The sequence below is a fragment of the Carassius carassius genome, chromosome 17 (genome assembly GCF_963082965.1).
Source record: "Carassius carassius chromosome 17, fCarCar2.1, whole genome shotgun sequence".
NCBI classification, from domain to species: Eukaryota; Metazoa; Chordata; class Actinopteri; order Cypriniformes; family Cyprinidae; genus Carassius; species Carassius carassius.
The window spans coordinates 24,957,330-24,979,729 of NC_081771.1; the positions used below are offsets into that span (position 1 = coordinate 24,957,330).

The following is a 22,400-nucleotide window of genomic DNA, read 5'->3' on the forward strand; positions in this document are numbered from 1 at the left end:
ATATAATATAATGTTCTTGGCCTGATTATTGGCCTGAGAATCAAGGCTGATGAGTGTTAATACCAACATCCTTAGTACAATTGTGATGTAGCCTATTAAATAAGTGTAGCCTACATACTTCTAAAAACTGCTAAAAAGTATATTCATCAAATATGTGGAGTATACATATCTGGACATGCATCATCCAACAGGTCAGATTTGTCATGTGATCTAAAATGTCAGCCATATTATCGTTCTCTTCCATTGGAAAATCCTCGTAGTGTGATAGTCAAATGTTCATCAGAGGTGAAAACTGCAAATCTCAATTGACATACTATTTTTTGCATACTAAATAGTCTGGAAGTAGGCATTTTCAGATGTGGGGTGAGAGCAACTTTAATTAAAATAAAAAAATAAATTCATCTCCTTCAAACTATATATGAACAAATCAGATGGAGGGTTCAGAGCCACAGACCAACATTTATTCCAGGGGTTATATGTATGTGTGCACTGCTCCTAATATATGCCAGGGCTTCACTCATGATAGAGTTGGAGTGAGTGTTTGTGAACATTAATCAAAGTGAAGGGGCACACGCTTCTGGTTTGTGCCAGTCAATGCTCTGGCGAGCTAATGTGGCGCAATGATGAACAACGTTTGCGCTCAGGTTTAGCCACAAGCGTTCACAAAGAAAAATAGACTCGACCCCTGGTCTCCAATTCACCATGGGGGTTAGTGAGCTTCACATTAATCACATGCTAGTTCTGGCCTAACTCAGCTAACTCAGGGCTAACACGTCTGCTGGAGGTGTTTCTGTGAGCCACCCTCGCAAATATGAAAAATGTCAAATGTCACAAAGCTGTACAGCAAAAGATTAAAGAATTCTATTAAACTCAATTTAGGTTTTTAAGACGTAAACACTTTTAAGCTTCTATCTATTTAGACTTTTATTACACTTCTAAATCACTTCTCATATCAGTTACATGAAATGTAAATAAAAGGAATAATCCACATTCAATACAACTCGGCTCAATCCACAGCACTCGTGGCATAATGTTGATTAGCACAAAAAAAAAAGGAAAAGGAAAAAATGGTTTAGCCTTTTCTGTTTAAAGTTACAGTCATATGTGAATTGCCCTGACAACATAACAAACAATATAACAAATAATATCCACGTTTTGACGTAATAATTCATACAAGAATAATTATAAAATTATAATACTATATATACTTTCTGCTTTTAAACCGAAACATCCCAGATGAACAGAGTAAAAAAAAAAAGTCACCATACAGTTGATTGATTACATTAAGAATTTAAAAATATTTTTTTGTTTAAATTTTTCTATGATGTTGTGTTTAAATATGCAAAATTAACCTAGTTGCAATAATTTGCATACATTTCCAGAATAAAAATCTGAACATTGGACGAAGCTACGTTCAAAATTCATGTTTCATTTTGTTGACATATTAGAGTCAAAGTTGCAGAGGGGATTTTGTAATTTTCTTTTTATCACTCCATAAATTAGAAAATTTCCATAAATTAGAAGATAACATTTTCACAATTTTCAGGAATAAAATGTTGTATACAGTAAAATAAGTTAATATATGTGAATATATATATATAAATATTAGCTTCTACTGAACCTGGAACATGTCAAAATTATTGCAAGACCAACGAATTGTGACTGCTTTATCGTCCTTAACTGTAAAGCATGGCGTAGTGACTTTCTTGCGAAGATGGTTTTGTTGTCTTCAAAAGTTTAATAAATGTTCTCCTCCTTTCCTGGAATTTTGGAAAGTGGCTGTAGTCCAGAAAGTAAGTTCCTTTAAAGGCAAAAGAGCTGTGTGGTTTTAGAGAACGAGAAAGGAATAGCAAATTCCACAGGCTGAAATGTGGGAATTGAGTCTTTTTAAGAAATACAGATTTACACCGCAGGGAAAAAAATTGTTAGAAGTGGCATGGCATGAGAGGGCAAGAAAAAGGAGGGAGGGAGAGAGAGAGAGAGAGAGAGAGAGTGAGAGAGAGAGAGAGAGAGAGAGAGAGATGGATCTGGATTCTTTAAGCTTTAGTGGTAAGATGCAAGCTTATTCTATTCATAATTTCCAACATGCTTTTCCTAATATCCTTACTGGCTTGTGATGGGATAAGCACTTCTCACAGCGTGTGTCATTTTCACCTTAAAGCTTTCACACTGCTTACAGCGTCCATTGTGGCTGACACAATCAGCCATAGGGGCAGTCTGCTTAAAACTGCTTTTCCTCTGGTATTTTGCATGCTGTATCTCTCATTCCATTCACGAGGGATTTATGTGAAAACATCTTAGTGGTTACAAACAGCACATGCTTTCTGTTAAGACTTGGTCTAATGATTTTGTTTACTCGGGGCCAGTGCCAAGGTAAATGGCAACTGTCCAGAGATTTTTGAAATAGGCTTTATTTCAAGAAAAGGAAATATTGCAACAAACACTACAAATGTGTTCTTATGAGTTTGCATAATGTGATGCAAAGTGGCTATTTCCATAGCAATGAATATAGCAAGGCTATTATTTAACCGTCTAGTATACAAGTTCACTCATACTCATAACTCTTTTGCTTATAACGCAGCGTAAGCCAATTTAGGAAGGTGCAACACGGGCCCATATTACAATAATGAATCAAATATGAATAGTTCGCCGATGCAGGGAGCACCATTGATCGATTCTAAGACATAACAGCTGGAGGGGAGTGAGGGTGGTGAAAGAGTGAAAAAAAAAAAAACAGATTTCTCTTTTCCCCCTTGAACACACACTTGCGTTGGGGTGCAAATGTGTGAGTGTCTGAGTGTGTGTGTGTCTTTGTCATGGGTGCTAGTGCTCCTTTCATGTCCCGGGGCCATGGAACCTACCCCTTGCCCCAACCCTGCATGAACTAGCACCTGCACTGATTGGCTGCTTATCTGTAGGGAGAAAGAAGAGGTAGAGAGGCAGTGATTGGAAAAGGCAGCCGGAGGATACGAGTCGGGCCCAAATGGTGTCCTCTCCTCGGAGACACAGACAGAATCCAGGAGAGCCGTAATCCACACAGAACACACACGGCCCAGGGACGCAGACTACACATGTAGTGCACACACAATCAACTAAGCCTAAATAATAAGTATGCAGGAGTGAAAGCAAGACATGAAAGCATAACTCTGGAAGAGCCCGCTCTTAGGAAATCACTGTTTTATTTACATAGTCTTTCCAGAATGGGTTTGTTTAGGAAATGGCATTTTAATGAAACAAGTCTTTCTAATGCCGAATCCTCCAGTATTGTTACAACGTAATGCTCCCGAGGCATCCGTGGAGAATGCTTATCCAGATTTCATATCAGCCCTCCAACAGCCAAGGAAATCATCCGACTGATTATCAAAGAGCCGCGTGTGGAGTGGCCTTTAATTGATAGCAAAAGCTATGTAATAAATAGAGACGTTTTGCTGAGAAGCGGAGAGAAGCTGAACTGCCAGTGATTACCTGCTGGAATCAGGCCTCATCAATATCAGCCTAATTACAAAGCACTTCTGGCAGTGCGTGAAACAAATCGACCGCTGCAGCAGATTGGGCCGTGGCCACGGACGTCCACAGATATTAGGGCTTTTAGCGATGGGCCTGTGGGGGGCTACCTGAGTATTGCTCCCCACACACTGCTGATAAGGAAGAATGAGGCGATTTAGATCAGTGAAGTGCTTTGCCTCTGCCAGCTCTGCTAATGCCTCCTTTGCAGGCTTATGTGGTCATGGGGCTACAGCCAGCACTAGCGCCATTTTTCTCAATGTATTTCTATCTCGTTCATCTCATGTCGTACACCTCGGTTCATCGACACAATATTTGTTACACGGGCAGTAATGATAGATCAGAGTACGGATCCGTCAGCTTTACATTGTGTGTGTAGGCTGTATCCTGTGTGAGTCTCTTTCACTCTCAGATGGAACCACTTTGTAGGCCCATTCAGATCCCCCCAACCTATCCCCCAAAAACACACCATCCAGTGGAATGGCTGTATTGGGTTTCCAACCTGAGACAGGTTGAAGGGTTCCTTCCCTGCTTCCCATGGATGAAAAGACCAGTGTCTTCCCCCCCACCCCCATCTCCTTAATCTTGCGTCTGTATTTTTTCCCCAGGTAAGCATCTGAGGTAGGGTCCCGGTGGCAGCAACAGGAAGGAAGCCATTACTACACAGTGCGGAGCAAGAGGCCGTGGGATGCAGCTGCCTGTCGCTTGGGAGGAAGAGGTTCAAGACCCCAGACAGGACGGGAGTAATCCGACCCTCTGGAGTAGCTGAGACTGACCTTAGAAAAACTTCCTACTGCCTCATCTCATGAACATTTCCCGCTAATGGACTTGCCCTGCAAGGGGCACCCCCTCATCCTGCTACCTTTAACTACATTCCCAGCATAATATCCCTCTTTGACCAACATATTCATTTTGGGGATTTGTTCATACAATCACGGGTAATGTTTGCACTCTGTCTTTTAATCACTTGTGCACAGCAGCATTTGTGCACACAACTATAAACACTTTAAACAACATAGTTGATTCCAGTGATGATATCGGTGAAAGTCTCATTGCTACCAATCAGACATAAAGAGTTGCTCTTAAGGAGACAGGGATAATAAGGACCGGGAGTCTTGATACATCTCCCTGCGCTGATGAGAGGACACCGGCTCTCCGGCTACCACTGGGCTCCCCAACATCTGCAGAGGCAATTTAAACCCACTGTAGACTGCAAAGGTTAAACCACTAAAATCTAATATTTGCCTGGAGGGGGTCATGGCACTGCAATTACTAGGTACAATCGGCAGAGCTAATCAGCTCGCCTGGCTTGCAGGGGGCCGGGGTGGGCAAACGGGCCCATGATCAGAGTCTCTGTCCTCTCGCTGTTCTGTTTACTTATTAAACTCCATCTTCTGTTCAAGGAGCCGCGCGGCTGCCCTCAGCCCTCTGCACAGGGGGCAAATTTAGCTCCCAACACTCTCCACACTTCACAAGAATTCGTGTTAATCAGTAGTTTTGTTCTTTGGTCTGTGAGAGAAAAGGGATAAATCTGGCAGTTATTAACATACATAATGCTCTTCGCATAAGACTCTACTGATGATGTAAACCTGACCTGAGAATGAGTTCTGAGATGTTTTTGTTCAAGCATTGTGAAGTAGTCGCTGTATATATTCTTTGATATATTGATATCCTCTTTGCAAAACCAAATATAGGATTAGAGCATAATGCATTATGATTGTCTAGTCTACACCCCTTTTGAACGAGGCTCGGGGAACAATTACGGGTAATTAAATATGTGCCAGTACAGAAAAAAAAAGATAATTATGTCCTTTGTGTATTACACCAATTAATTACTATTATTTCTGGGAGTAAAGCCTTTAATGACTTGAGAATCTGCACATACAACGCTTGCGAGTGCACTACAGATGTCTAACAAAGTTTTCTGCATTTCTTCTCTTTGTCTTCCTGCGTTTCTGGCAGGTCACCTTTGATGTTTAAGGTTAATCACTCTCATATCAAAGCCTCGGTGAGTAAGTTTACGCTGTCCGTCTGCCCAATGGTGAGCGGATTAGATGAATCTCTGCCGCCCGAGGTAGGTGAATGAGTGTCCAGGTGTTAACTCTCCCACACCTGGAGTTGTCCTAATGAGGGCTGCTGTAGAGCACCTTTGAGCCTTTTATCCTCATCTCCCCTTCTCAAAAGAGTTACAGAAGCCATTTAGGCTACGGACAACTGTCTTTCACAACAAGAAGCAGTTCATTATAGCATCTTCTGTTTTATTGTAGAAAACCCGTTGAACCTGCTGCACATGCATGCAAACCAATTTTCACTCACTCTCTCGCACTTACTCTTCTTATCTAGAAAATTTTTTCCAGTGCTGCATTGCTGATCTCGGTTTAAGCAAAAGAGCTGTGGCATCCATTTAAAGTGATCTATTTATTGGCTTCAGGCAGTAATACCTAACCTAGGATATGTGGGTCCAATTATTAGTAATCTATTAAACCCTGAAACCTATAAATGGTTACTTTGCAACTCTCTGAGCTAAAGACAGCTCAGATGCTCTATACTCTAAATCCCTACCTGGTTAATGAGACATTGAACCTAACAGCCCCTCTTCCAGCTCCGCTGTCCCCCTCCTGGGGCCTCTGAGGATACTGTAATTCCATTTTCCTTCTTGTCCAAGAGCCACTTATACTTTGCTTAATCAGTAGATGTATAGGAAAGCACGTGCCTATCCAAACAAAGGGGCGATCTCTGGATGGGATGGTGCTTGCATATGCGTGTGTTTTGGGACAGTGGGTGTCATGCGGGCTGCTGCCCCTCCTGGTCTAAGCACTATTGGCAAATCCATCAAGGAGGTGATGCATCAGCTCCCTACAAGCCCGATCCAAGCAGCCAAAGCTCTGACATGCTGTCACCTTGGTAACTGCTGCTGAAGAGAATGGCCTGCTGGGATAGCTGACCTCAGTTGGCGGAACGCCATGAAGCAAAGGCAGGCGTGTGGCTGGAGATGTCACCAGACCCCTGAGGACCATCGATCCACCCAACATCTCCACCACAAGAGCATGGCAACTTAACATTTGGGATCAGATGGCAAGTGGAAGCCATGGATTTGAGTGATTAATGGAACTCCAATTACCCTCCGTCTGGGAGGGGGCTGCGAAGCACAGAGATCCTCAAACCCGGAGACTTGGGAATAAATACAAAGTTACATTTTGCAATTGAGAAGCACTTTACCACTGAAAACTCCAAAAATTGAACACATTTCGCTTAAAGCCTAATATTGTTAATATTAGTAAATTACTCTCTGTATTTTGGACAGAACAAATCTTATAGCTTGGATGAAGGCTTCTTGCAAAATTTGCTAATTAAAAAGCAAGCATTTTTTTGTATACTAATAACTGACCAAAATTATATTAATTGATTGGAGAATGTTGTAAAAATGTCTGATTTGCTTGTTGAAATATGCTCTCCCATTTTAAGTTGAATATTAGTTAAATGTATGTCAGTATTAAACAGGTAGATTATAAAATACATTATAAACAACCTTCCCAAAATCCACCAAAGATTTCTCACCAAAATTTACATTATTATAATTTTACTATGTTTGTATATTTCAGAGCTGTGCACTTTCAGAAATATAGTTTAATAGATCAACATTTATAGGATACATTTAGCTACAATTCTTTCAGTTTCATACAAATATACAGTTCTCTGAATCTCTGTATCCACCAATAGCTTAAAAATACAAGATTATGTCATGTCAAATTGATAATATGAGACAGAGTTTCTCGATGGTATTCCTTAAAGGTTCTTTAAAACTTAAAAAAGAATGCAAAAATACTACCAAACATGAACAATGTTTGCTATGGTTACACTTTATTTTAAGGTGTCCTTGTTACAGTTTGGCTTAGGGTTACTTGCATGCATGCATAATTTATTGCTATTATAATAGTACATGTAACAAGGACACCTTGAAATAAAGTTTTACCCTATCTCGTAAAGAAGACCTTTAAAGTTAAGTGAATGTATTCAATTATTTATGTAAGTCTACAAAATGTTGCATGAAATAAATATGAATATTAGGAAAATATTATCCATCTATTGCAATTAGTAAGTTGTTTTCAAAGTTGGTCTGTCTGAAGTTATACACCTATAATAATATCAGGTGGCATTCACATTGCTAAAGGCGATTTTGTTAACCTTTTATTTTATTTATTTATTTACTCATTCATTCATTTATTCTCTGTTATAATGTTTAGAGGCTTTGTAAAAATACAAATGCATTAGAATGAATGCACTACATTTTTCTCCGATAAACTATGAAAGCAAGCGGAAAGAATCATTAAAGTTGCACGTAATGGATTTATGAGTGGCCTAGGGCTTTCGTTAATTTACGAACGCTTTTACTACAACTAATAACTGTAATTTTGGGAAACGTGCTTTACAGATTACGCTCTAACGTCCTGTTTCGGTAAACCAGCCATGATCAGTTGAATTTTCGATAGGTTACCAGATGATCGAACAAAACGTAGGCTACAGTCGAAAGTAGGTCTCTTGACTTAGACGGTAAAAATCGCGGTAGCCTACTAATTGTTTAGTGGGAACTTTATATATAAAGTGTCACACTCAAGAATTTAACTTGAAAAACTTTGGGGGAAAATAGCAACATATTAGGCTTAATAAAAATGTAGACATTATCTATATTATCTGCCTAATCAAATAAGTGCAATTTTATAAAGAAAAGTAGTAGCCTATATAAATCCTTATGTATAATTTACATGTAAAAAATAACTGGTTCATCTTTGTGAATGACAATGATACGAAACGGCAGATGGCGCTGTTGGGCCATGAACGTATTCGGCCCAGTTGCGTAGTTGACTGAAGAGCTGTATGTGTGTTGCTGAGCTTACAAAGATGCATTGACTTGAAAAACACGGGAATTCCTTCGTGTTAGTAGGCCTATCAACCCACAAAAAAAAAAAAAAAAAACCCCAACGTGATAGATATTTTCTTGACTATTTGGATCAAATGTAGCTATTAATATAAGCAGGCCCAAATAACAGGACGAAAAAAAAAAATACGCCTTGTGCTTTGTATAATCTGTTAACATTTAATGTAATGGCGTATATTATTTTATTATTGCTACTACTACAACTATACAACTACTACTTTTACTACTTTTGAATAAAAAAATTTTACTTGAAAAAAAAATTAGGTAGCCTACAAATAATTTGAACACACAATTATAGGTCATTGTAAGATTCATTTACTGTCTAGGAAACACATTCTGGCCAATTGCTAATTCAATTAAATTAAATGTAAGTATATTATATTGTTAGTTTGAAAAGCCACAAAAAGCTATTTTTTTATATAAATGTAGATTAGCGTTAAACAGCACAAATGGGAATGAAAACAAACCAACATGCAAATAATTTGGTTACAATAAAGACTCTTTATGTTATCTAACTACTCTATATATTCTTACTGTTATAAACTTTTGAGTGTTATCTTTTTATATTCCACTAAAACGTTTATGAACTGTTTTAAGGTTATTTTAAGAATACAATACACTCAGTTCAGTGGCCCTTTCCCTCACCTGTCCGTCTTCTCGTCTGTCCCTCAAAGCACATAGACGTGAGCTTCTCATTCTATAGAAAGGAAACTCCACACGTCACGTCACTCTGCATACATATTTCATTAAGTTCTATTCTCGCGCACAAGAGCGGCGGAGGGCACGCGGTGCCCAGCGCGCACTGCATACCGCTTGGGCATATGATCCGGAGCGATCAGTTTCACCAGTGGTCCGATTTGTCCAGTCTCACTACAATTTTTGAATGTTGCCTTGTTAGTTATGAATAAAAGCTACTTTTATACGTATTTGTTTGGGGTATAAACCTATACACTCCTTTACGGTAGTCGCACTCAGCACGTAAGAACTCATTAGACACCTCCAGGGACCCAAGTGACAGCAGCTATGTCTGCACAATTCTCTGTCTAAAGAGGCTGGGATCTCAAAGAGACACCGTGCAGTAATGCAAAGCGTACAGTGAAGAGGAAGACAGTAGGCTGCTGCGCAATAAACTGATCTAACGCACAGATAAACAACAATAGAGAGAGAAAAATATAGTATAATAAAATAGGCTATTGAAGTGTAAATATAGCCTATATGTTTGGTATAAATGTTGTCACTTAACAAAAAAGACACCACATACGTGGCCTAGTGTGGCTTGAGAATTGCGTAAATGTGTCTGCTTATTGTTTCACATGACTTCAGGAGGCATGAGATGGAAATGTAATCTCTGGTTTGCAGAGGGGAGTAGCACCTGCGCCCGTTGAACGGCGTTTACGGCGCGTCTCCAGAGGGAGAGAGTGACTGGGAGTGGCTGGTCCTCCAGACAGCACAACTGGGGACTTCCGTAGAGTTCTGAGGGCCCTTACTGAAGACACGCTGCATGCGGCAGCTGAAGTCTATGTAGCCTACAGCATGTACAGTCCGTCTGCTCTGGAACCTGTTTTTGTTTTTAGATGTTTATGTTTTAACTCGAAACAAATACAACAAATATTATACTATTGTTACTTAATAACCAAGCTGGCTTATTATTATTATTAATATTATCGTTACTTTTTCTGTTTAGATATTTTCAATATGTGTAATGTAAAATTGATTATGTAAATTAAAACAATAAAAACTGCATTACTATGCAGAATTAATAAATCTATAAAACACCACGTGCGCAATAACTTTTCCTCGAGTTTAGTGGTCGACTATTTTGAGAAGCAATAACTTTTTAATAACTTAATAAATAGTTTTAAGAGCTAATTCGGACAGGTCTCTATATAGTAAAACATTTCACAGGCAATTAGCCTAATAATTCTATAATTTGACACAACCTTATTCATAAATAGACTATGACGATATATATATATATATGTGTGTGTGTGTGTGTGTGTGTGTGTGTGTGTGAGAGAGAGAGAGAGAGAGAGAGAGAGAGAGAGAGAGAGAGAGCATAGTGCCAAGAATACCAAAATGCAGAGATTTTGGATTAAAACAATTTAGATGTTTAAAGGTTTGAACAATTTCTACTTAGCCTACTGCTTATTACCAACATAATGACAATGGAACATGGATTAACAAAGGCGGTCTGGAGGACATCTCCCTACTGAGAAATGTCCCATGTAAGAGCATTATGTATGTGCACAGCACGAGGGGGTAAGAGAAAAAAAGGAAATATCTAAGCTAAAAAAAAAAAAAAAAAAAAAAACCCGACCAGTCTGGCCTATTTCTGTTCGTCTAAAAATAGATTGTAAACAGTCAAGTGTGGAAACCTCATCGATTACATTAACACTATCCTACCTTTTTTGACACTGAAACAAGTGTTTGTGTTCGTTTTTTTAATTAAAAAAAAGACCACGTTATTCATTCTGTATAAAATATCGTGTTAGTTATTGTGACACTAAATGCGATGTTCAAACTGGAATTTCGTTTACACATTATAAATATCTTATAGTACATAAATACCCTAAATTAGTGGGTTCTCTGTCAGTCTGATATCCTGTTTAAAATTAATTGTTAAACATCTAGTGGCAAGTAATTTTGCCCCAAATTAGCAAGCCTTTATGAATATTATTTAGGAAATTAAAGCAGGCCTCTATCAAAATGTTTTTTTTTTATTTTTTATGTTAGTAGCTGGATTCCCAGCGCGATGCCATTCTCTCTGTATTATTATTATTATTATTATTATTATTATTAGGCTATTATTATTATTTATTATTATTACTTGACAACTGGTCAAGTTGATTCGTCTTTCCAAAAGTACCGGTGTACCGTTATATGTCTGTTACAAATAGCCTATACACATATATTAGAGTTCTATTCAGGTTTAGTGTTAACACTCTGTTTGATAGATTATTTGACAGTAACACAATTGTACATTTGTTTAATAGGAATGTTGGCAAGAAAACATAAATGGAATAAAATAAATGTTATTTGGGCTAAAACGTGGGGGTAGACAAAATGTAAATGTGTTACAAAAAAATTGATTAATTAAAAAAAAATTAAGAATTCAAAGAAAGAAGGAAAGAAATCAAAGAACCTAGGAATTTTTCTAAGCTTAGTAGTTCTTTGCTATACTTTATCAGCAGTGAATGCATCTGAGCACGTGGGTCGAAAGTCATGTGACAATACTATGGAGTTTAGTGCAGTTTGGCATGAGCTTGCCTAACATATTCCAGGCCTCCATGCAAACTACAGAAAGCTAAATTTGAGAAAAACCGTAAATTAAAATACTTTTTTTCTATATTTATGCCATGCTAATTCCCAAAAGAAAAACAGGGTCATTGGACAACAAAATCATGCTGAAGACAGACTTTTGTCCAGACATTTTCCTCTAAACCTAAATGCTTTTAATAAATAATATAGACCTACTGGTAAACAACGCGATAAGCCTCTGAATCTTCATGAAGCAGTCATACACATTAGCTGAAATTTTCTCACATAAGGTGATTTCCCGCTCAAAATGTCTACATTTTAATTATGAATTAATTTAGCCTACTTCTCAGTGACAGCAACTCGGGTCGCACAAAATCAGTCTGAATGTCAGAATGGCACTCTTGACAAAGAGAAGGGACGCATACTTCTATAACATTGATTGAATTTAGTTGCTAAGCAACTAGTGTATGGGAATTCATCCGCGAAATTTAAATCTAAGAGAGAGGGAATTGCGCGTTTTGCTGAATAGTCATCCCAAGAAAAAGTTGAAGGGATGTCGTTTTCGCCCGCTTACAAAACACTTCGTCCGTTTTATTTATGAGGCCTAGCTCAGAATAATTTCATCCCCGGTATAATTAAGCTTACATGAATAATGTTGGGAATATAACATAAAATCATTTTATGACATGCTTATACCGTCTAAAGTTTACAGCATGAATTATATTATATAGGCTATACGGGGCCTGTTTGTATCTTGGGGGCAATCCGCTGTGAGATTGAGTAGTCCGTCTTATTTTAATAAGCAAATTAGAAAATTGACATTCGATGTTTACGAGATTGTAGAAATACAAAATAAAATATAAAAAATAAGTAATATATTTATGTCATCACATGAATCAGCCGCAAAATTCAGAGAGATATTGAGAAAAATATAAACTAAATGTTATACTATTCTGCTATTGCTAAACACATCGACTGATTGAATGCTAAAAATGCAATAAAAAGGCATAAGCTACATATGTAAAATGTCCTTAAACACGTGTTTTAGTTTTCAGGGTTATGTATGAGGAGATAAAGTCATTATTTGGCAATATTTACATAGATAAATAGATGTAAGGTGTTTGCGTAAAGCAGACCAGTGTAACACTGAATAAAAAATATGTGAAAAAAACAATGGTCGGGTAGATAGAAGGCATGTGGATTTGACAGTTGGCATGAACGCAATAAAAACAGGTAGCCTACACTACACAAAAGCGGGTGACACTGTAAACACTCCACCTCCACAAGCGATCAACTTTTCTGTGCTTTCTCTCATGAGATCTACTGAAAGTTGCTATCTCTATTACTTGTCACACAGACAACATTTCATCCTGCTAACAAAAATGGCTGTAACCTGAAGTAATTTACAGCGGTGACACTTTTGCTGCTTTGTCTAAGAGGTGAGTTCGCTTAACAGAAATTCTAAAAGTTCTAGAATAGCAAAACTCCCGTTAGTGCTCTCTCTCGAGGCCTAAACGATTGTCACGCAACACTGATCTGTTTTTATTTATTTATTTATTTTAGAAAAACGCATTGTGTGAAATGTTTATATGACGGCTGTATTTTTAATCAAACATCTCTATATTGTTGGCATAATAATAGCAAGCTTTGGTTTTCCAGTGTTATTTCTATTCTGCATGTCATAACATAAGGCTATTAATATTCAGCAGTCATCATTTTAAAATACATTTGGCTAAATAAATGTTCAAAGACCATCCTACATTTTTTTTTTTACAAAAAAAAACTAAACAAAAACAAAAACAAAACAACAACAACAAAACAAACAGCTATACGATCTTAGGCACAACACACAATTTTGTTTCATTCTAACAAATTTATTGTTCTCGATCATCTCTTACGGAATCACTACTGAAATTAAATTACAATCAAATCATCACATCAAAATATACCCTTATCACCTACTGTCAAAGTCAGCTCGTGTAGATTTGTGCTCTTTTAAAAATGAGAATACAAAATTTAACAAAACAAATAAGGTCAACAGCGAAAAACAGGGAAAAACATTTTACACAAGTCTGGGGGAAATAAATAATAACTGTTTGGAATAGTTCGTATGTATCCCGAATACAATATTAAAACAAAGCATTTTAATGAAAAATATTAAGTAAATAATTCCGATCACCATCTGATCTAATGAATCTATATTGCCGGCTTTACATAGTCTTGTTTATTAAAACCTACCAAAGAATACTGCTTGGAAATGGCAGCACATGAAAACATCCACAGCACCAGCTCTGGCCCACTTGGCAACGATGTTCGCACAGAAGATTTTCAAAGAGGTGCAGCTGCAGAATATTCAGTCTTTTCAAAAGTCATCTTTGATTTAAATTTGTCCTCAAAAATCCACGTAAGATTCAGTTCTTTACATTAAAAAAGAAAAAAAAAAAATTTCAAAACGTGATCTTGGAGATCAGAAACTGAGGGCACTCTTTAGTTGTTTTTGTAAGGATTGGAAGGCCAGGAAAAAAAATCCATTCCATATTTTTGGATAATATCAAACCATGCAGTCTTCTCTGCCAAGTTGGATGGAAGCTTCGTGGATGCCACTGTTCTTCGCTTTGTTTCAGTTGAATTTCATCACTTTGTTTTAGGTTCAATGTCCCATAATAACACACACAATTGCCTGCGTCTTTTGCCTCTCATACAAGACATTGGTACAACACGGAATGGGGGGCAAATATGTTGCTGTTCAATGCTAATTTCTGTTATTTTTCAGTTGAAGTTAATGCGCCAATATTACCTGGTGGAACGAACTTGTAGTTGTCACCCTCTGGTCGCCCGGTTCGCTCGGCCCAGTTAAACTTGCATCTTTTAAGTAATCTACTAAAAAATGTCCCTGAAAGAAAGAGCAGACACAACCTTTTAGGTTAAGACATTTAGGGCCTGGAAGAAGATTATCGGGCGGTTTAGGGTTGGGAAGGAAGAGGGGTGATTTTTTTTTCTTGTGAAAAAAATATATAACACATCTGCAGTCTCAATATTCCCTCACAATCACAGTATCAAAATGTGTTGCTATCTTGATGATAGTCTGTGTTTTATCAGATTAGTCATATATAAAATATTTTTTTTGTCTTGTATGCTGTTCTATGTCTCACTGAACAATCGTTTGCAGTCCATGGAGGGGGGCGGTGTATCTGCACTCACATTGCCGACCTGAGAATATACATCCTCCGGCGTCTGCGGCACTCCTGGGGGCGTCATCCTTTTCTCTTTCTGTCTCCGATTGCAAAACCAAACTCTCACCACCTCCTTCTCCAACTGCAGGTTGTCCGCCAGAGAGGTTATCTCTTGGGCCGAAGGCTTGGGACATTTCAAGAAGTGACTCTCCAACGCACCTTTGACGCTCACTTCGATGGAGGTGCGCTTCTTGCGCTTCCTGCCCTGAGCCGCTATCTTGTCGATGCTGGTGGGGCTGCCTGTGGAAGAGTCTGCTTCCTCCAGCCATTTGTTAAGCAACGGCTTCAGCTTGCACATGTTCTTAAAGCTGAGCTGCAGAGCTTCGAAGCGACAGATTGTGGTCTGCGAGAAGACGTTCCCGTACAGAGTGCCCAACGCCAAGCCCACGTCCGCTTGCGTGAAGCCCAGTTTGATCCGGCGTTGTTTGAACTGCTTGGCAAAGTGCTCTAAGTCGTCCGACGTCGGCGTGTCCTCGTCGGAGTGCGGGTCGTGGCTGTTCACTCCGTGGTGTGCCTGCTGGTGATGTTGATGCTGGTGGTGATGGTGGTGGTGGTGGCTGCTGTGATCGAGCTCCGGCGTGTCGCCACGCACCAGACCGGGGTGTACTAGGCTCTGGCTGCCTGGCGGACTGAGCATGCCGTTCACCGTGAAGCCTCCTGGCTGCGAGTAAATGAGGGACTGCTGCTGCTGCTGGCTCCCAGTTAGAGAAGGGATGTGGGCAGCGGTTGTGCTACCCCAGGCACCCGCGTGAGTCTGGTGGGGACCTAAATGTTGGGGCCTGTGATGCAGCGCAGTCCCAGAGTGCAAATCGTCTCTCCCCGAGTTATTTTTCACGTCCTGCTGCTGCTGCGGGCTGCCTGTCATTCCAACGGGACTAGACGACCAGTGCGATCCTGCTTCAGCTGCGGCCACTGCGGCAGCTGCAGCCGCCGCTGCAGCGTGAGGCAAGGACGTCACCCACTGGTGAGCGTGGCTCAGCATATGTCCCCCGTTGCTCGCTGCCATTGCGCCCTGCATGAAATCGCTTTGTACCATTTTAACCGCTGGGTCTCCTCTGTACCCACCGGACACTGAGGTTACCGCAACACTGCCCTGCTGCATCCCACCTCCGGAGTCCGAGTGCACGATGGAGCCGGACGATAATATACTACTGCTGGGTAGATAAGGGTTGGAAGCCGCTGTGGCCATTCCGCTAACCTTATGAATATGTTTGCTGATCACCCCCTCCCTTTTGCAGAAACTTTTTTAATGCAGGCAAATTATATCTCATGAATTATTCAAACTTTAAAAGTCTGGCTTGTGTTTTGACAAACACCATCAACAAAAAGCAAAGAGAAAGATATTGTAGGAGAGAGGACGAAATCCGTCTCTTGAATAATTTGAGCATTCATATATTTCGAACATATGAATGACTGAAACGATAAATTCCACTTTTATGTCGGCGTTGAAAAGCCCTCGCAAGTCAAACAGTCCTTCGATCTATATTTTCTTTTTAAATAGTCTGAAAACAAAGAAAAACCAAAACAAATTAAAGATATATATATAAAAAAAAAATGTTTCAAAACTTTGTCCCGCAAGAAACTTCTGGCGCTTGAAGAAGTTGTAATATGCCCTTAAAAATAATAAGTCCAAACGTATGTTCCGTTACCGAGTTGAAAAATATTAAACGTGGTTCTTCCTCAATTCTTTTGTTATTTAGCCGCAGCGAATTCACTTGCTCCGTCCCTTTATTTCTTTTCTTTTGCAGATTCTTTTATGGTGCTGTAAAGTCTGTCTCTTTGTTCTGTTTTGATGTGTTTAAACCTGCCAAACCGCTCCAGTTGAAGTACAATCCAGTATTACAGTGCAAAGCAGTGTTGCATGCCTTCTTTCTCATTCGCTTGTTCTCTCTCCTCTCCCTCGCTCACTCTCCCTCCCTCTTTTTTTCTCTCTCTGACAGTTAGCTCCGTCCCTCCCTCAGAGCTCGAGGACACACGAGTGTTTACCCTGTGCTGCGTACATCGTCCACGTCTTTTCCCCAAATGCAAGGAAGTCGGGCGTACGGCTCTCGTTGATTGGATAGCACCGGCAAGATTGACAGTTCTAGAGAACTCGCTTCAGGCACTTAGACCCCCCTTCCGGCCATTCCAATTGGCTGCTTTTGAATTTAAATAAATGAAATCAAGATAAATGATTGAAAATTAAAGAATGTAGAGATATATGAATAAATACCCATTTAAGTAGCCTGCAATTTCCCATAGTTTTGGTGAATTATTTTGGTGAATCATTGACAAGACAGACTCTGACTCTTTTAGTGTGCTATTTCTCAGGGCCATAATAAAATAGCAACACAGTTCTATTACTAAGCCTTAGTTTGAATTTAGATAAGAGTGATGAACAGTGACCTCTAACAAATAGGCTACAGCTGATCTTGTTGTAACTGAAATTTCGAAATTGGTCATTTGGAAAGCCCTGAAGTTGCACTGGCTGCATGTGATCTCTGTTTACAGCGATTTCACTTACTGACAAAAGGAGGTCTAAAATAGCTTCTCTTCCAGCATGTCTGCTGCAGTTTTTAAACTCAGCTAAGCACGATGATATAGGCTAATATATCGACGCAATAACCATCGTAATTGCGTCACTATATACTATCGACTAATTTTCTTGAAACGTCGGCCTCTCAAGAGTTAACGGGATGACTGTGCGATGCTTCCAAGCGGAAACAGAGAGTGCAAGGCAACTCTACACAAGAAAGGCATGGGGAGAAAGTGGCAACCAAAACGAAGGCAAACTGAGCAGTCCTTTGGGGATTTGCAAGAAACGTCTTTTAATTTAACTACCAAGATCGACTGTCGATAGGCCAAATATACGACATTCCGTTTCAAAATTCGCGCTGAATTGTTTAGACGTTACCATCAGACCCCTACAACATATGGATTCACCCAGTGGTGCCTATAAATAAAAGTGCAAGTCCAAAGAAAATTTCGGGTGACTGACATACGGTCCCCTCAGCTTCAGTAGTAAGAGAGGTGTGACACTCGCTGTCAAAGGATCTCATTGTTTATGAACTACTGTTAGAATAATAGCCTACATAGCTATCATAATAAGGACAGGCAAACCATATCCTACATGAACCAATGCACCATTTTACACCAACAATCACACCAAAAGCTATTGTGACAGAAAAGCTTATTTTAGATTTCATTTAATATCGGTGTATTGAGTATAATGACACTGAATCAGATTTTGTAGAAAACCCAAGAGAGGACTACGCACTCCCCTTCCCAGAAAATTTCCTTTGGACCAGACTCAAAAACCGATAGAACCTCGTGGATTTGTTTACATTGGATGGCAAAGATGGGCCACCGCCACGGGGCTGTCTATTCATTAATTTCTAGCAGATTTTGGTCTAAATTAGTGATATGCATTTCATACTGCTCGTTTTCAAAGAAAGTCTCGTGCGGCCATAAGAAACGTGATAGCCAGTATGAGGAAAGGCATTCACTCATTCAGAGGAGTCGAAGCAATTTCAAATGTTCAAGCCTTCAACTTTTGAAGTTTAATGTTTTTTTTTGTTTTGCTTTTTTTATCTGAAAAGTAGGCTGTTTATTATTTATTTGTTTATGTAACAAGGTCCCCGTGTTCCCTGCTGGGGAGATCATTTGTTTTCTGTGCAAGTAGAGAGGGAAAAATCCCCAAGTATAACAAGAGACGAACAGTTAGTGCTGATTTTCATTTGCATAAATTTTCATATATTTTAGTGAAAATAATAGCGGTGCAGAGGAGAGCTCCGCTCAGTTGAGTCAGAGGGAAGAAAATCTTAGGAAGGACCGTAACGGAGGAAGAGAGTCGGTTACTGATGGACGAACAATGCAGTATTTCAGACATTTTTCCAGTTATCGTGGAATCTTACGGTAAGTGAAAATAAATCAGTAGCTATTCAGCGGGGTTACAACTGCATCACCACATAGCCTACCTTAAAATTATTCCATTTATATAATACCTACCTACCTACCTATATATATATATATATATATATATATATATATATATATATATATATATATAGTTGTATATATATGCATATGTCTGTGTGGTTGCAAAAATCCTTTTTTCGTGTAAAAATCAATAAGACTGTTTAGCTTTATAAATAGCGAGCAGACGGTTAAGCTGCTGTTTTGTAGTGAATGTCCAGTGGAGAATGTGCAATCAATCAAATTCAAACAGGAGACCCTCGGTGGAATTCTCGGCGGAGTCGCGTACAAGTGGATATCAGGTCTTTTACATAAATCGATCTTTTACTTTTTGCCAAAGTTAGATGCAACTTGGTCTGCAGCACTGACTTGTTTTGGAGCACGCGCGGTGTAGAACTCGAGACGGTGTGGGATTTTAGTTGTTACTGAACGACTGTGAAGAGACAACACTGCACATGACAAGCAACTGAGCAGAAAGCAGTCTAGCAGATCATGACCGGTGGCAAAGAAAATATGCAAGTGTCTAAGTAAGATATGCTTGAAATAAACGAGACAGCAATAGACAGTTTAAATTATAAACATTTGGGGTGACCAAAATATAGGTTACAGACAGTTGCAAAACTACATTTTAATAATAATAATAATAATAATTATATATATATATATATATATATATATATATATATATATATATATATATATAAATATATATATATATATATTAAATACAATGTAGTCTATATCCAAACATAACGAAAACCTTTCCATTCGATAATTCTTGGGTTAACTCTGTGTGCCCTCCCGGTCGAAGATGCCATCTCTCTCGCAGCCCCACTAAGACCGTTTGTTTCATTCATGGGCAAAGCATTTCTGAACCCTTCCTCTCGGTTGCTATGGTGAGTGGAATAAAAGAGGGAACACTGGTCGCATTAAGCTATATGTTTGTGCACTGGAGTCGAGATGAAAAGAGCCACAGTTAAGCCAAGAACATCTACCATTGCGCCAAATACACAACTCAAATTCGTAAATGTCTATAGAAATACAAGCGTCTACAAAAGATATATACATAAAATAACTGAAATCAGCACAGCCATAAAGATTAGATCCCACACTTACACGCGTGACAGTGACGTATGGGGGAGTATTTTGTCACCAGCAGGTGTCGCGCTTAGTCAGTATGGAAAAAGCGTTAATGGCGAGTAATTGGGGTAGTGTCCTTGATTATTGATTTATTCCTATATTTTGAGGAGAAGCATGGGGTGCTGATATTGTGAACTGATACCTGTTGAAATCATGATGCGAAAAAACACCTCCGTACAATTAATTTATTCATAAGGAATTAATTCAAATTATTGTTATTGCTGAAAGAAACAACGAACGCTGTTTGTTACAAGTTTAAAAAAATGATTCAGTGTATAGCTACTTTTTCAAACGGATTTTCACCTTACTCTGAACGCCTTTCTAATTCTGATTTTGATTGATAACGTAGACCTAAGTTGCAGTTTGTAGTTTATTAAAAGGTTTCGTTAAGGTTTGGGAAGTTCAAAAATAAAACGTTTCTAAACAGAGAGTTTATTACATGTTTTTTGCGTTAAAATGCTTATGTAAGGTACATTAGTAGCCTATGTAAATACATTTAAAAACTTTTCTATGTGTGTGACACAGTAGTGACACAATATCATTAACCAAAGAAAAATGTATTAAACAAAAACAAATCTAGATACAATAAAATTATTTGATATAAAAATCATAATTAAAAAAGTGCACGTATGTTTAATCATCTACTTAAATATTTGAATAATCACGGAATTTGAAAATCACGAAAAAACACACTGAACGCAGTTTTAACTGAATATCATTTAAGAGGATTGTGAGTAGGCTATAACAATATCCCAAAGAAAAAAAATATTGCTTTTATTATAATTAAATTAAATGTCTGTTGGTTTTGAAGAAAGACAATGCACGTAACAGAAATATAGCCTACTGCTGAATTGTCATTAATTTGAGAAACAAACCTTCAAAGCGCTAAGCTCATGTCTGACAGCGTGAAATTGTAGGCCAGAGCTCTGGCGTCGTCCCAAAAAAGAGGATGCGATGTCTCTTATTTTCTCTTAATTCCGGAAGATAAAATTTCATAGTGGGACGGTACATGTATATGATGTTATTATAAAATAAAATGGACTAATTATAATTATTATCTTATACATAATTATATGTTGTATTTTATTTTTAAACCTTATTATTTATTTAATTTGTTTAACTGCAATCATAAATGTATTACTTTCGTCATCGAAAAAGAAAGGAATTGGGCATGTGTCAAGAGCTGCATGCAATCCTTCAACATTGCCAGTCTTGAGCTTGCCACATTTTAATATACAGGCTGGAATGTGAATAATTTGTAAACAATTTATAGTTATTTGGAAGAAAGAGAATAATCAAAATAACAACAAACACGCAGTAATGCATTTATACATTTTTTTTTCTACAAATGCGAATTGGGATAAAACTACACATGATCAGTTTAAAATATTCTGTGATAGTCGGTCAAACAGGAAGATTATTTCATAATTTGGGACTACGAATGACATTATTTTACATCCCTTTTCTATACATGAAAGCCCATAGAGTGCGTCACATCGTTCCGCCTTGTTTATTCCACTGCTCCCCTGTGCATCATTTCCCGTAGCACCGGCCCAGGAGGCGCGCAGCTCATGACCGAAATGGCAAGAAATGTTTCAGAGCTCTATGTCTTACACGAAGATTATCCGAGCTTCATTATTCGTAAACATTCCAGCCAGCCCCTTATTGATTATGCTCTCTCCCATTGGAAATCAATACAAATGCCATAATGTGCTTAAATGATATGCGGATGGATCATCTAATACTAGTATAAATATGTGTATATATACGCCAATGCAAATATGTATAAATAATTGACTAAAATCAATAAAATATAAAATAAAGACCCCAAAATATATAAATCACATCAGACATTATATTTCTGATAGTATCCCCCAACTCAATTTCATTGAATTTCATCCATCTCAAGATATGTGTGATGTGACACAAATCTGTCTGTTCCATGATAAGGATGCTAGTCTTCTCTCTCTCTCTCTCTCTCTCTCTCTCTCTCTCTCTCTCTGTGTGTGTGTGTTTGTAACTGACAGATCCCTCTTAACTGTCCCATGTGGACTAACAATATCTCTCGGACATCCTATAACAGACACAGCACTGATTACTGCTGCAGGCCACTGCTATAATCTAACCCCTACTGTCCCGTTACAGGTCAGGGGCACTTTCATGAAACTCTTGATTATATATACATTCTAGGTTTATCTGACAATCTAACTTGATTATGCATCAACATATTAATCTGATGAAAAGTTGCCTGAGCACTGCGATGTGCCTTCTACCATTTCAAATGTATCCATTGTGTGTGGACTGAAGTGGTGCCCTGCGTGTTTTTATTTGTCAAACAGCACCGTTCCCTGAGGAGTGCAGTTTGTGGTACCTCC

The 22,400-nt window shown here is 38.5% G+C and overlaps 1 protein-coding gene across 2 annotated transcripts; it reads right to left on the bottom strand.

Moving 5' to 3' along the window:
- Window positions 1–14,147: 14,147 nt before the first annotated feature.
- pou3f3b (POU class 3 homeobox 3b) lies at window positions 14,148–16,912 on the bottom strand. 2 transcript variants are annotated; one of them, XM_059571383.1, is made up of 2 exons: window positions 14,909–16,912; window positions 14,148–14,591 (listed from the first exon to the last, which is right to left on the bottom strand). In XM_059571383.1, the coding sequence occupies exons 1-2, from the start codon at window positions 16,118–16,120 to the stop codon at window positions 14,478–14,480; spliced, it is 1,326 nt and encodes a 441-aa protein (XP_059427366.1). In that variant the 5' UTR covers window positions 16,121–16,912; the 3' UTR covers window positions 14,148–14,477. The 2 variants fall into 2 exon arrangements, with proteins under 2 accessions (XP_059427366.1, XP_059427365.1); XM_059571382.1 differs by having other exon boundaries at window positions 14,900–16,910.
- Between the last annotated feature and the right edge of the window lie 5,488 nt (window positions 16,913–22,400).